The sequence below is a fragment of the Schistocerca cancellata genome, chromosome 8, assembly GCF_023864275.1.
Source record: "Schistocerca cancellata isolate TAMUIC-IGC-003103 chromosome 8, iqSchCanc2.1, whole genome shotgun sequence".
NCBI lineage: Eukaryota > Metazoa > Arthropoda > Insecta > Orthoptera > Acrididae > Schistocerca > Schistocerca cancellata.
This window is the reverse complement of record NC_064633.1, coordinates 326,664,366-326,677,696: the sequence shown is the minus strand read 5'-3', so window position 1 is coordinate 326,677,696 and position 13,331 is coordinate 326,664,366. Positions and strand designations below refer to the sequence as shown.

Below are 13,331 nucleotides of genomic sequence, written 5' to 3'. Positions count from 1 at the left end.
ATTATGATAACAGATGTGACAGAAATTAGAATACACAAAAATGAAATGAGGGTGAACTTTTGATAATTACTGCATACATCAATCCCCCCCTCCCCCCTCCTTGATCGAGGTCGTTAATGTACGCTTGTGCGGAGGTGCTCGCCCCAGGGATAAGCCAATTCGAGTCTTGGAGGTGGAAAAAATTTGCACTGCTAGCATTTGATGGTGGTATAAAGCCCCTTATCACCAGACTTTGCGCCAGTGTCCTGGTTTAAATACCCAACCTCTCTGCAGTGTCTCTTTTGACAGTTATCCGTCCATCGGATGGGGACGTTAAGCTTGGTGGCCCCCTTGGTGTTATTCACGAGGAGTACGCATTGTGCCAGCACTGGGTTTCATCATCATCACATCACATCATCATACAACACAAACATTACACACACACACACACACACACACACACAATACATACATGGAGTATCACGAAAAGTTGTGATGGAGCATGTTGCAAATAAACAAACAACTGCATACATTGATATTGTAAAATATTTATCGTAGCTTCCTGCACTGCATATTATTTATTGTCCAATAACATATATGTGTATCTGACTTAATAACTGTGTATACCATATATGCTTATACAGATCCTATAACTACACTAACAAAAAGAAAAAGTCGATTGAGGGATGACAAGAAACCATAAGAGGTCTTATTTCCTCTGTATGTATCTGGCTTTTCTAGATGGATGTGAAAACAGGTGGTGGACAAGTAATTCTGAAAAAGTAACTGGTTGTTATAAACTACTCTTTTGTTATACACATTACAATCACAATGCTGAACAATTCACTGTGGGAAATCTTAGTTATGACATCTGGAACAAAGGGGATGAAACTCATGTAGGGACTTCCGGTAACACGACTTTAGTTCAGTGTCGGGCCACTTGGAGAGCTGCAGTTTTATCAATTCTTCAACATCTCATTTTCTTATTATGTAATTTCAAGTCTTCCATCTTTGCTTCTGTTTCGTAATAAACTGAAGTTGAGTTCATCGCATTGTGTTTCTGTTTGCAAATTCTCGTGTGTGTTGCACTCTGAACTGCATTGTAAATGTATTACTCATATTCTTCTTGATTTCTACTTGTACCCGTAATATTTGTTTTTGTTTAATATGAAACAGAATGGCTCTGAGCAATATGGGACTTAACATCTTAGGTCATCAGTCCCCTAGAACTTAGAACTACTTAAACCTAACTAACCTAAGGACATCACACAACACCCAGCCATCACGAGGCAGAGAAAATCCCTGACCCCGCCGGGAATCGAACCCGGGAACCCGGGCGTGGGAAGCGAGAACGCTACCGCACGACCATGAGATGCGGGCTATGAAACAGAAGCTGGTTTCATTGCATAGTGTTGTGTGGATCAACGGTTGTTATTGCTTACGTATTCTTGTGTGAACTGCTCGATTTAAAGGAACCCAACTTCTATGTCATGTCATGTCAGATGATTTTTAGGTGCCAAAGCGTAATTATTCCAACTTGATAATAGACGCACGGTCGAAATTGCAATGTTAGGTTTTACAAAAAAAAATAATTTTACAGTCCAATGGCGACCATGATGTCATTTACAAAATTTTACATCTCTCAATCTCAGCTACTAGATATTAATCTTATTTTTGAATTGAGATTTGTGAAATATAGTACTTTATAAGGTCACAAACGTTTCCAAGTACACACTTTGCCATCAGGCTACGAGGCACACTAATAACGTATAAATGAAAAATATCAGGTATTTCGCAAAGCAAAAATACTGATTTCCGCGCTGCATTTTCCCATATTCAAAGTTGACTGTCAGGCCACTTGGAGCGCTACTATCGTACTCTATTTCTGTGTCGTAACACGGGCTTGCACTTATAACTTGGTGTTCTGTGATCTGAAAGCTAGTAAAGTGCGTGCAGAATAATGTGGCTGGTAGATGCGCAGTCGGCTGGGAAAGCGTGCGAGAGCGATAGTGGTGGGGGTTTCTGGGCTGTCAGTGTACAGTGGGGGAAATACAGAGCGCTGGAGGGAAGTGCCGTTCTAAGCTGAAACCTACGCTCATATTTTTTGTAAATATTAAGTAGAGCACTTCTACGCCCGCACTTGGATGGCGACCATCCGTAAAGATCTGCTATCGCCTCTTTGGTTAGTATCTAAAAAAAAATTCGTCTTAAGTGGTGATCTGCTATTTAATCGACGCGTCCGGGCCCGATCACCCTTTTATGTGGTCCCATGAAGCGAGACAGTGGAAAAGAAGTGGTTCTGCAGAAGTGCAGGGCACAGGAAAAAAGTGTCGCAACTTGAAGAGTAGTGGGAAAAGATCTCCGCGACAGTATAGGCTGGAAATTAGGGCAGCTAGCAGAAATTTGGTTGGTGTTGTGATAATTTTGGGATTCAGAATAAGGGCCGATTTGTTAGTACTGTTTGTGTGGATGGAGGAACTAAGATGTTTCCAATAAACCCGCACATAGAAAATTTTTCGGTAGTGGTCACTCAATTTGATAGTGCAGGATCAGTCGGAAGCAGTGCTAAACGAAACACCCACAAAGCAAAATAAATGTCACAAAACACGTCTTTCGCTGTTAACAGGATAAAAGATGCAACGGACGACGTTACGTACTACAATGCTCAAAATGTAAAATAAAATGTATGCAGAATGTCAATTTCTTTGTCTTCTGTCCTTTCATTTATTCGCTGTCCTCAGAATGGAAAGGTAAAAATTCATCATCGTCCATCGCTAGCGTCCTCAGTATTGCCACAAGAGTGAGCGACTGTCATGGTCATGCCAACATGTTTGTACAGTGGAATGCAGAAAACCATCTGTTTGTAGATTAGCAATAGTTTAGCTCGTATCTGACGGATAGTATCCGTCTGTAAGCAAAGAGTCTGGAACTCATGTCAGTAAACCAAAAATAAGAAATGACTATTGCTGTAGCATAGACGTCGACATTTCTTTGCAAAATATTATGATTGTGTAGTTCTATATAGAGGACATTCTTGGTCCTTTTGGAGTATTCTTGAGAGCTCTGTAACTCTTCTCAGTCGTCTTTCCATTCCACTGACAGGTTTCACTACCTGCTGAAGCTCATAGATACCATCGTTATCAAATGGCTCTAAGCACTATGGGACTTCACATCTGAGGTCATCAGTCCTCTAGACTTAGAACTACTTAAACCTATCTAACCTAAGGACACCACACACATCCATGTCCGAGGCAGGATTCGAACCTGCGATCGTAACAGCCGCATGGTTCCGGACTGAAGCGCCTAGAACCGCTCGGCCACCGCGGCCGGCTACCATCGTTATCGATACCACATACCGCTGAATGAGCTGGATTGCTTCGTAGGGTCACTGCACTGTGTAGCGGCATTACTTGTGCTGAACAAAACAGCCATATCAATTTTGTTAACTTAAGACAAGTTCTTTGCTCGAACTTATTTCGTTCTAATGAAGGTTCATGCTATAATTGTTGCTCTATATTCTACATTTCACCTATGTTTCGATGAACTCGGCATAAAACTTATTATTAATTTTCTAATTATCTTTGATTTATGAAAACCAATAGGTGTTAGTAAAGCGTTAAGCAATTTTATGATTTATATTTACTATAACAGCCTACTCTCCATCTTTTTATGCACAGCCAAACGTTCGTCGGACGATAAAATATCACTTACATTCTATGTTTATTGAGACTTTTTGTCTGGTACAGATATCCTCAGTGTCGCAAGTTTTAACACTTTCTTGGTGACTTTCAGGCTTATAACTAGTCTGAGATTTGGACAGAACCCCGAATATTCTTTTAATTTTAGCCGCGCGGGATTAGCCGAGCGCTGCAGTCATGGACTGTCCGACTGGTCCCGGCGGAGGTTCGAGTCCTCCCTCGGGCATGGGTGTGTGTGTTTGTCCTTAGGATACTTTAGGTTAAGTAGTGTGTAAGCTTAGTGACTGATGACCTTAGCGGTTAAGTCCCACAAGATTTCACATACATTTCATTTCATGTTTAATTTTAGAACTAGAAACTGTAGATGCTGCTGTTGGAGTACGGGAACAGTATGAAGAAAAGAGGCAGAGTGGGTAACGGGACACGTGAGATATACAATTACAGAAATTTACTATACCTCTTTGTTCTAACAGATGCTTCAGAACGGAATACATTACACATTTATCTTTGGTTTAATTAGACGCAGAAAATACTTTTATATGCTGAAAACGTATGCACACAATGAGCTCTCACAAAGGTGGAGCTAAACTGTATGCCATCAGCTTGGCAGCGACCAAAAGAAAGATAGGAAGTGCCCTGAGCTGGAAAGTTGGCTACTGAAAGGATTGGGGAAAAGTAAATAAAAATGTCGTGTGACTAGGGCCTCCAGTCGGGTACATGGTTCGCCGGGTGCAAGTCTTTCGATTTGACGCCACTTCGGCGACCTGCGCGTCTATGGGGATGAAATGATGATGATTAAGACAACACAACACCCAGTCCCTGAGCGGAGAAGATCTCCGACCCAGCCGGGAATCGACCCCGGGCCCTTAGGATTGACATTCTCTCGCGCTGACCACTCAGCTACCGGGGGGGCGGACTGGGGAAAAGTACTTACATTATACGCTGTTTCCCGTTAAAGGAAATACTATTTCACGTTGTCTTGACGTGGATATTGATCACCTTCAGTATTAGTTTTCCACGTAATACCTCTCCGGTTCATGTAATCACAGTGGATACATTGTGACAGTAGATACATTGTGACGACTGTCCACCGCGACGTTGGATGCCACCTGGTGGCGTTGCTCGCAGGTGATACGGTGACAAAAGTGTGTGAGCGGAGCAGACACGGACGGCGGATCACCCTAGCGAAGATACGGGCCGCATACGGGGAAATCCTTTGAGTTACGCGACTTTGACCAAGGGAAGATTATTATTACTCAGAGCCTGCGTTCGAGTATCGGCAAAGCTGGTCAAATGTTCACGTGCTACTGTCGTGAGCGTCTACGAGGTGGAAGGAAATTACCAATAGGCACTAAATGGTTGGATGCCCACGATCTTCACAGAACATGGGGTTCGGAAGTTTTGTCTGCTCTGTTAAGTAGGATAGATGGTGATCTGTGATATCACTGCCGAAAGAGAACAGCGCTAGTGCACGCAATAGTGTTTCGGAGCGCTCTGTTCATCGCACAGTGTTCAACATGGAACCCCGCAACAGACCACCCCTAATTGTTCACATGTTGACCCAACGACATCGTCAATTACGATTGTAGTGGGCACGAGACCATCAGGATTCTACCGTCGATCAACGGAAATTTGTCGGTTCTTCGGGTGAATCAAATTTTTGCTACACTAGTTGATGGCCGTCTCCACGAAAGCCGTCATCGAGATGAATGGCGGCTCTAAGGGCGCAGCACGCCACGGACGCAGGCCGGTGGGAGCAGTATCATGCTATGGAAGACATTCCCCTACTCTTGCATGGGACTTGTGGCAGTAATCGAAGGCACACTGACAGCTGTAAACCACCTGCATCCCTACATGCTTGATGTCATTCCCGTCGGCTATGTCATCTTTCAGCAATATGACTGTCCGTGTCTCCGAGCCAGAACAGTGCTACAGTGGTTTGAGGAGCGTTATAGGGAACTCACGCTGACGACAAGGCGACCAAATTCGCCTGATGTACATCCTATGGAACCCACAAGGGTCACTGTCGGGCGCCATCACCGCGTACCCAAATGAGCGGCCCGTTATTTACGCGAATTACGTGACCTGTGCGTAGATATTTAATGCAGCATACCTCCACAAACTTAGCAGCAAAGTGTCGGAACCCCGATACGCAGAACCAGTTCTGCATTTTGCTTCACAGCTGGACAAACAGACTACTAAGCAGGTTGTCATAACGTTTTGGATCATCAGTGTGACAATAAAGGAAGGAAACATCGACATTTGTTTTGACAGCCTATGTTTCTATTGCTAGTGTCTCACCTGGATTGAGAAAAGCCTTAGATAGATTGAGGACAGGCATCTCAAAGCTCAGCGAGAGGATCGCTGCCACCGGAAGCACCAACAGCAAGACGCCCAGTGCTTTCTGGACCTGCAATGTACACACAATGTATGTAAGCATACCAGCTTTTTAACCGCGACTTCTCTCGTGTTAAGTCTTTATCACAAACGTTGCACACATATGTGTCTGAGTCTATGTTGTTTTACACCATACGACTTTAAAGAGAATCTTAAACTTTCCTGTGATATTCAGCTGTCATGAGTCGATATAGAAGATATATGGGATCTAGTATTAGAATCACAATTTTAAAGAAAGCTTTGGAAGACTTGATATAAAATAAAGCGGGAGGGATGCATATCAGTCCATTTGATTCCATAAAATCTTTGGGGGAAGTGGCAAAAAAAAAAAAACGACTGTTCACGTTGGTGTGTAGAATAATGAATCTGGAGATATACCATCTGATTTTCGGGAAAACATCATCCACACAATTACCGAAGATTGCAAGAATCGACAATTGCGAAAGTAATCGCTCAATGAGCTTAACAGCTCATGCATCCAAGTTGCTGGCAAGAATGATATACAAAAGAATGGAAAAGAAACTTGAGGATGTGTTAGATGACGATCACTTTGGCTTTAGGAAAGGTAAAGGCACCAGATAGGCAATTAGTAATGGAAGAAAGACTGAATAAAAATCAAGACACTTTCATAGGATTTTTCAATCTATAAAAAGTGTTCGACAATGTCAAATGTTGGAAGATGTTCGAAATTCTGACAAAAATAGGGGCAAGCTACAGGAAAAGACGTGTAATGTACAACATGTACAAGAGCCAATAGGGAAAAATAAGAGTGGAAGGCCAAGAACGAAGTGCACATTAGAGCAGCGAGAAACTTAACATCACAATTCGTGATCACGAAGTTCAGGAATTCTGCTACCTAATCAACAGTATAACCCATGATGGATGGAGGGAGGAGGATATAAAAATCAGACTAGCATTGGCTAAAGTGGCACTCCTGGCCAAGAGAAGTCTAGTAGTGTTAAATATAGACCTTACGGCAGTGAGACACGGACTATCGGAAAACAGGAACAGAAGAAAATAGAGGCACTTGAGATGTGGTGCTACAGAAGAATGTTGAAAACAGGTGGACTGATAAAGTAAGGAATGGAGAGGTACACCGCAGAATTCGCGAGGGAAGGAATATATGGAAAACAATGACAAGAAGGAAGGATAGGATGGCATGGCATCTGTTAAGACTTCACGAGATAACTTCCAGAATACTACAGGGAGCTGTAGAGGGTAAAAACTGCACAGGAAGGCAGAGATTAGAATACGTCCAGCAAATAATTGAGGACATATGTTGTAAGCGCTTCTCTGAGATGAAGAGGGTGGCACAGTAGGGGAATTTGTGGCCGGCCGCTTCCAACCAGTCAGAAGACTGATGACCAAACAAACGTCATCTGTCTGGTATAATCTTAGTTGCCGGAACACACACACAACACTATTGTCTTCCTGTACTGCTAGTTCTCGCGACCTGGTTGACGCGCCGAGCAGCACACGTAGGAGATAAACTGCACTTCATATTTTTAAAGCATTCCAAGTCTTCTAAATTCGCGGAAAAGATACCAGCAGCACGTTTTAGAACATTTTTATATATCACCCCCTTCTTATCTCCATCCCCATCCCTAGGGGTGAAGGCGTATCTTACTCCTACAATAGTCACATTCAAATACGGTTGAAATTGAGCTTGGCGTCGCTGAGTCATGCTTTTATGACACTCCGTTTCGCCCCATCTGCAGCTGAATGGATTCCAGGAGAGTCTCACTGTCACAGTAATGTTTTCCAGTTTACAAGTGATACATGTGCCCAGTTCGATAGAAATTACTTAAGGGGTTACAGAGATGGCCTGATATGTCACTGGTCATGCACCATCCCCCCCCCCCCCCCCTGCCCCTACATAGCTAGAACCGAAACGTCCAAGGACTGTCACCAATGAGCGTAGCGGTCCCAAAACTATGGATTCGATTATAACATTGGTCGTTATCAGAGGTATGTATATGGCGATCCTGGTAGCTGGCTTTTAACCATCATACCAAAAAAATCAGGGGGTAATGCAAATGGTCTTGAAAGCATTACGTGCTCATGCCACCTTCTCTCTGTCCCACTTCCCGGCCCCTTCCCCAACCCGTGCCCCTCCCCTCCCCTCCCCTCACCACCAACCACAACGCAGTATTGAAGTGAAACACCCACTCACAATGTAGCTGCCAAGATACAACTGAATCTTATTAACAGTGCACATTCACAGATATTTGTCAATACTATAGTATTTTCCATATCGAAAAATACGCAAATTTCACTTGAACTGTTCCCATATTCAAAGATTCTTGACAAAATATTTTAAAAATATATGTAAGCTTCTTCATCTAAATTGTGTACGGAAGACACATGGAGGCGCGCGCGCGCACACACACCCACCCACACACACACACACACTGAAGCAAAAATAATATATTGCAGAGCGAATGGGAAGGCGTGAAACTCAAACAAAAAGATACTCTAGATATAAAATTTGTTACAAACTTTTTTTCATATAATGTTTTTACATTCAGTGTTTCTTACACATTCAGTATCTGAGCACGTACAATACATAACAAAATTTTCCTCGAAACGTATATATCAAGCTAACGAGAACATGAGTAAGAAGTATGTGAATTCACATCAGTTACAAAGATGGAAGTGACCTCAAATTAAAACCCACAATTTACATTTTCACACACATTTCATTTCCATTTTTTCAGGTATTTTCGTTTCTACAGCTACTGAGGATAAAATCGATCATCATCATTAATGCAGTAGTGATCCCAATCCACTGTATTTTCCTTATCAGGAACTGTCAAATGTTTATCGTCTTGTGCAGATGAGACGAATTTGTGTCGCATAACAGAAGAAGCAATTTACTGCTTAGTTTGAATTAAATGTTGCTCAGTCATTTGTACTTCCAGATGCAATACACACTGCCTGTAATCATTGATGGTTATCATAACAGGAGGCCGCTTTGTGCCCTTCGCTCGACACATTAGTGCCTAGGTTTGGTATCAGGAGCATACATCTTTGCTCAAAGACTGACAAATTCTTTAATACATTCAATTTTTTGTTTGTCTTTCATTAATCCAAACTATTTTTTATTTATCATTGGAATATCTTAACCGTTATTTGCATTGAAACCCATAAACCGAACTTCGTATGCATATTACTCTTGATACGCTCATAAATACTCAAGAGTTTTAATCTGGTAGATTAAGTTGTTAGTATCCTTGTAGTATAGTTTTCGATGATGTGCCAGAAATTTGTTTAATATGTAACCAAAATGGAAGTCTAAAAGAAGCGTTCACGAAATATCCAAAATGCCCATTCCTGCTGTAGTGAGTTTATCGAAGGTAGCATTTAGTCTGATCAATGCAGTGGCGACTATATTTTCGTTGAAAATTCACAGTCCTTCGAAAATCTGGCTTAGCAATTAATTCAGCTGACTCAAATCTGCTTCTACAGGATATCTGAAAAAGTTCTTCTCGAAACCATTTATTGCACTCATGTGTTTTTGTGCATTAACGTCAATGTATAGCTAGTTCCAGTATATCTTGCCTCAATTACAAAATGCTCTGAATCTTTTTGTGGAGCCAGTTTGTGCTGTAAACATTGTCTCAAATTCGTATAATGAAAATATGGTTTTTCTTCTCAGACAATGACAAAATTAATTTCTTTGGTTTCTTGCCATCGGATGGTGGTGGCATTTTTTCCAAATGCAAATTGTGAATACTCTCACGGTATTCGAGACTCACTTCTAAAACGTACCCTACTTTCGAATAGTTTGGTGCGTTTTCCATGCTGAAAGTTTTAACACTCTCTGAAGAAAGCCATTCAAAATTGGACATGGAAGGTACTGCAACATCACCCAGCTGTAGAAGCTATTCACATTGAGATATATGATGTAAGATTCGTCAATTTTGTCGTCATAATTTACCATCTATGTGTTGTTGGCAACTGCATATTTGCAAAAACAATGGACAATACCACATCTAGGGCCTCTCTCAACAAACTGAAGTTGTTTGATGTCGGTAATAAACTACAATTCCTCTTTAGTAATTTTCCCATGACAAGCCAGGCGAAGTAATGTAATGTGCAGGATCCAATTCGTATGTCTTGAGGCGAAGACCGCGAAAGTTTTTGAACATATCAGCAGGAAACAGAATGTCAGTTTTTCAATGTAAATCAGAGTATTCTACAGGTATTTTACACTTGAATACATTCCACAGGTAGAAAGCTCTTTGATGCTCAAGTGATGTTACCGTTTAGCCTGCTAATAATCTTTTAAATTTTTCGATTGAGACTAGGTGCTTTTCCAATAAAATTGATTTGTTGCTGACATATACATCCTAATTTTTTTTGTATTCATCTGATTTTAAGTATGTTGGGCACGTTTGAGTGAAAAATGTCAACAAATTTAGCAAATCAATAAATGTGTAATTTTTTATGCAGTACTGCTTTTGGTGCAATACTGCAACACTTTTCGGAGAAAATTTATGTGTTTTCACATTTAATAAAAAAATAGAATTAACGAAACTGGATTTAACTTAAATTCTTCCTCGCCATTTTTTGTCTTTTGCTCACAAATGTTCATTATCAAAAATGCCTGTAGTAATTCCTCAAGCTGTGGAATACAAGGGGACTGTATATTAAGGTCTTCATTGCAGTTGAAATATGCTGTGCATCGGTATGTACCGGTGAAATGGAATGCCGGCCGCTGTGGCCGAGCGGTTCTAGGCGCTTCAGTCCGGAACCACGCGGCTGTTACGGTCGCAGGTTCGAATCCTGCCTCGAGCATGGATGTGTGTGATGTCCTTAGGTTAGTTAGGTTTACTTACACTTTTCATTATATGGAGGCAATTGCCACTTTTTTCACTATACAGTTGGTTTTGATCATCTGATGACTTTACAAGACGGTAAAGTAGAGCATAATCTGCAGACAATCTAAGAGGGTTGCTCAAATTGTCTACTAAATTGTTTATACAGACCAGGAACATTTTCTTGGGGAATGCCAGATTCGAACTGCGACCTTTCTGACAGGAAATCAGGAATCCAGTCACACCACTAAGATGATACTGTGTAGGCATGCAATTTGATTAGAAGTTGCTTGTGAGGAACGGCGTCAAAACCCTTCAGGAAATACAGCAATATGGAATCATTTTGAGATCTCCTCTCGATAGCACTTATTACTTCCTGAGAATAAATAGGAAGCTGTGTTTCACAAGAATGATATTTTCTGAATCCGTGTTGGCTGTTGGTCAATAAACTGTTCTCTTCGAAGTAAGCTGCTGAGTCTTCCACGGGCAAGATGTCTGACAGGCCATAGTAATACACAGGTAAACAAGAACACGGGTTTATTAAGACCGCATTAGAGCATTAGAGAGATTTAATAGTAAAAGAAAAAGACAGAGGTAAAAAAGAACAAGAGTTTATTAAGACCGCAGTAGAGAGACTTAATAACAAAGGAAAATCTATTCTTAGTAAAAAATTATACAACTTCTCAGACACCAAAAGGCATATGCCTGGAGCACACAGTGAATAAGCATAGTGGATCATGGAAACTGCCACTGATAATCCCTAACGACGGAGGTTGAGCGTTCGGCGTAGCTGACTGACGGGTACGTCTCAGAATGTCGCTGGAAATTCGTACGTCCCGTTGCGGTTGCTTCCAACCGGTCTATGACTGATGGACTGCTAAGAACCGGCGCACAAATTGTCCCAGAGCTTCGGTGGAGCGAACTGCAGACGTGTTGGCTTGCCCTGTGTAGCGGGGTCGCGGAGAAATTCATGCCCATCCAGTTCTACACACGTGACACGCCGGAGGAAATAGGTCCCTAGCACGGAGAGCCTCTGATGGCGCCTGTCCTGCAGTCTGACTTCCTTGTTGTGATCAGACCAGTCGGGGAGGCAACGCCTCGTATATATGCAATCCCGTAATCCTTCAGTGCCCGAGAGGTTGCCGAACTCTTTAGGCGAACGTCAGGTACATGGCCCAAACCAACAGTGTATGTTCCAAAATCGTACTTCGAATCGACATTAGTGTTATGGGTGTGTAATTCAGCAGATTACTCCTATTCAATTTCTGGAGTATTAGTGTAACCTGTGCAACTTTCCATTCTTTCGACGAGCGAACGCTTGTCTATGATTGTTAAGTATGAAGATATTGTATCAGCATACTCTGAAAGAAACCTAACTGGTATAGAATCTGGAACGAAGGCCTCGCTTTTATTAAGTGATGTAAGTTAGTTCGCTACACCTAGGATATCTGTGTCTAAGTTACTCATGTTGGCAGTTGTTCCTGATTCGAATTCTGGAATATTTACTTAGACTTTCTTGGTGAAGGAATTTAGGAAAACTGTGTATAGCAACTCTACTCTAGTGGCACTGTCAGCAATAACATCACTGTTGCTATCCCGCAGTGAAGGTATTGGTTGCGGCTTGTCACTGATATACTTTACATATAGTAGAATCTCCTTAGATTTTCGACCAGATTGCAAGACAGAGCTCCGTTGTGGAAACTATTAAAAGTATCTCTCTTCGAAGTTCGCACTAAATTTTGAGCTTCCATAAGACTTCGCCAGTCTTGGGGATTTTGCGTTCTTTTAAATTTGGCATGTTTCTTTCGTTTTTCTGCAACAGTGTTCTGACCTGTTTTATTTGGTATATACGTCTCAATTGCCATCGATACTATTTCTTTGAATTTAAACCAATCTGGTCTGTATTTACATAGAAGGGGTGGAGATGTCTCTTAGCCGCCAAGCGAATTTTTATCTGCTTTTTGAAAGGGATTTACAGGATGAGTTACTAATTATTGCCACCGAGAAAAACTCCGAAAATATGGAATGAGCTGGAAAGTTTGTGGTACAAAAGTTGCATAGGACAGTGGGGGCCATAATACGACGTTGGTTCTTTGTTGCTAGGTGGGTTCGCTTCAGAGATATGAATGTCAACTTTGTTTTTTAAGTGGGATACTATAGTTTGGTACTTATTTTCTGATAGCGGCTATCGAAACGAATCCAGTGATGTGTAACGGTAAGGACTTTGAAGGTCAACGAAGGTCAAAAAGGTGGCATGAACGTCCATTTACAGAATGCGTTCGAAGTGATGACCATTGGTATGAATGCAGTGCTGCGATCTTAGTATCATGGATTGAGTGGTATTCCTTATCACTTTGGCACTTATCGAAGCACTTGTCCTGACAATTCTCTCTCATATATCGTACAAATAGTAAATATTCGCCGAATACGGCGTATC

The 13,331-nt window shown here is 41.6% G+C and overlaps 1 protein-coding gene across 1 annotated transcript in view; it reads right to left on the bottom strand.

Moving 5' to 3' along the window:
* Positions 1-5,952: 5,952 nt before the first annotated feature.
* Positions 5,953-13,331, bottom strand: part of LOC126095542 (nose resistant to fluoxetine protein 6-like) — a 149,207-nt gene continuing 141,828 nt past the window's right edge. The window contains exon 7 of the mRNA XM_049910322.1: positions 5,953-6,087. Coding sequence (XP_049766279.1) covers positions 5,953-6,087 — 135 coding nt within the window. The remainder of the gene's footprint in view (positions 6,088-13,331) is intronic.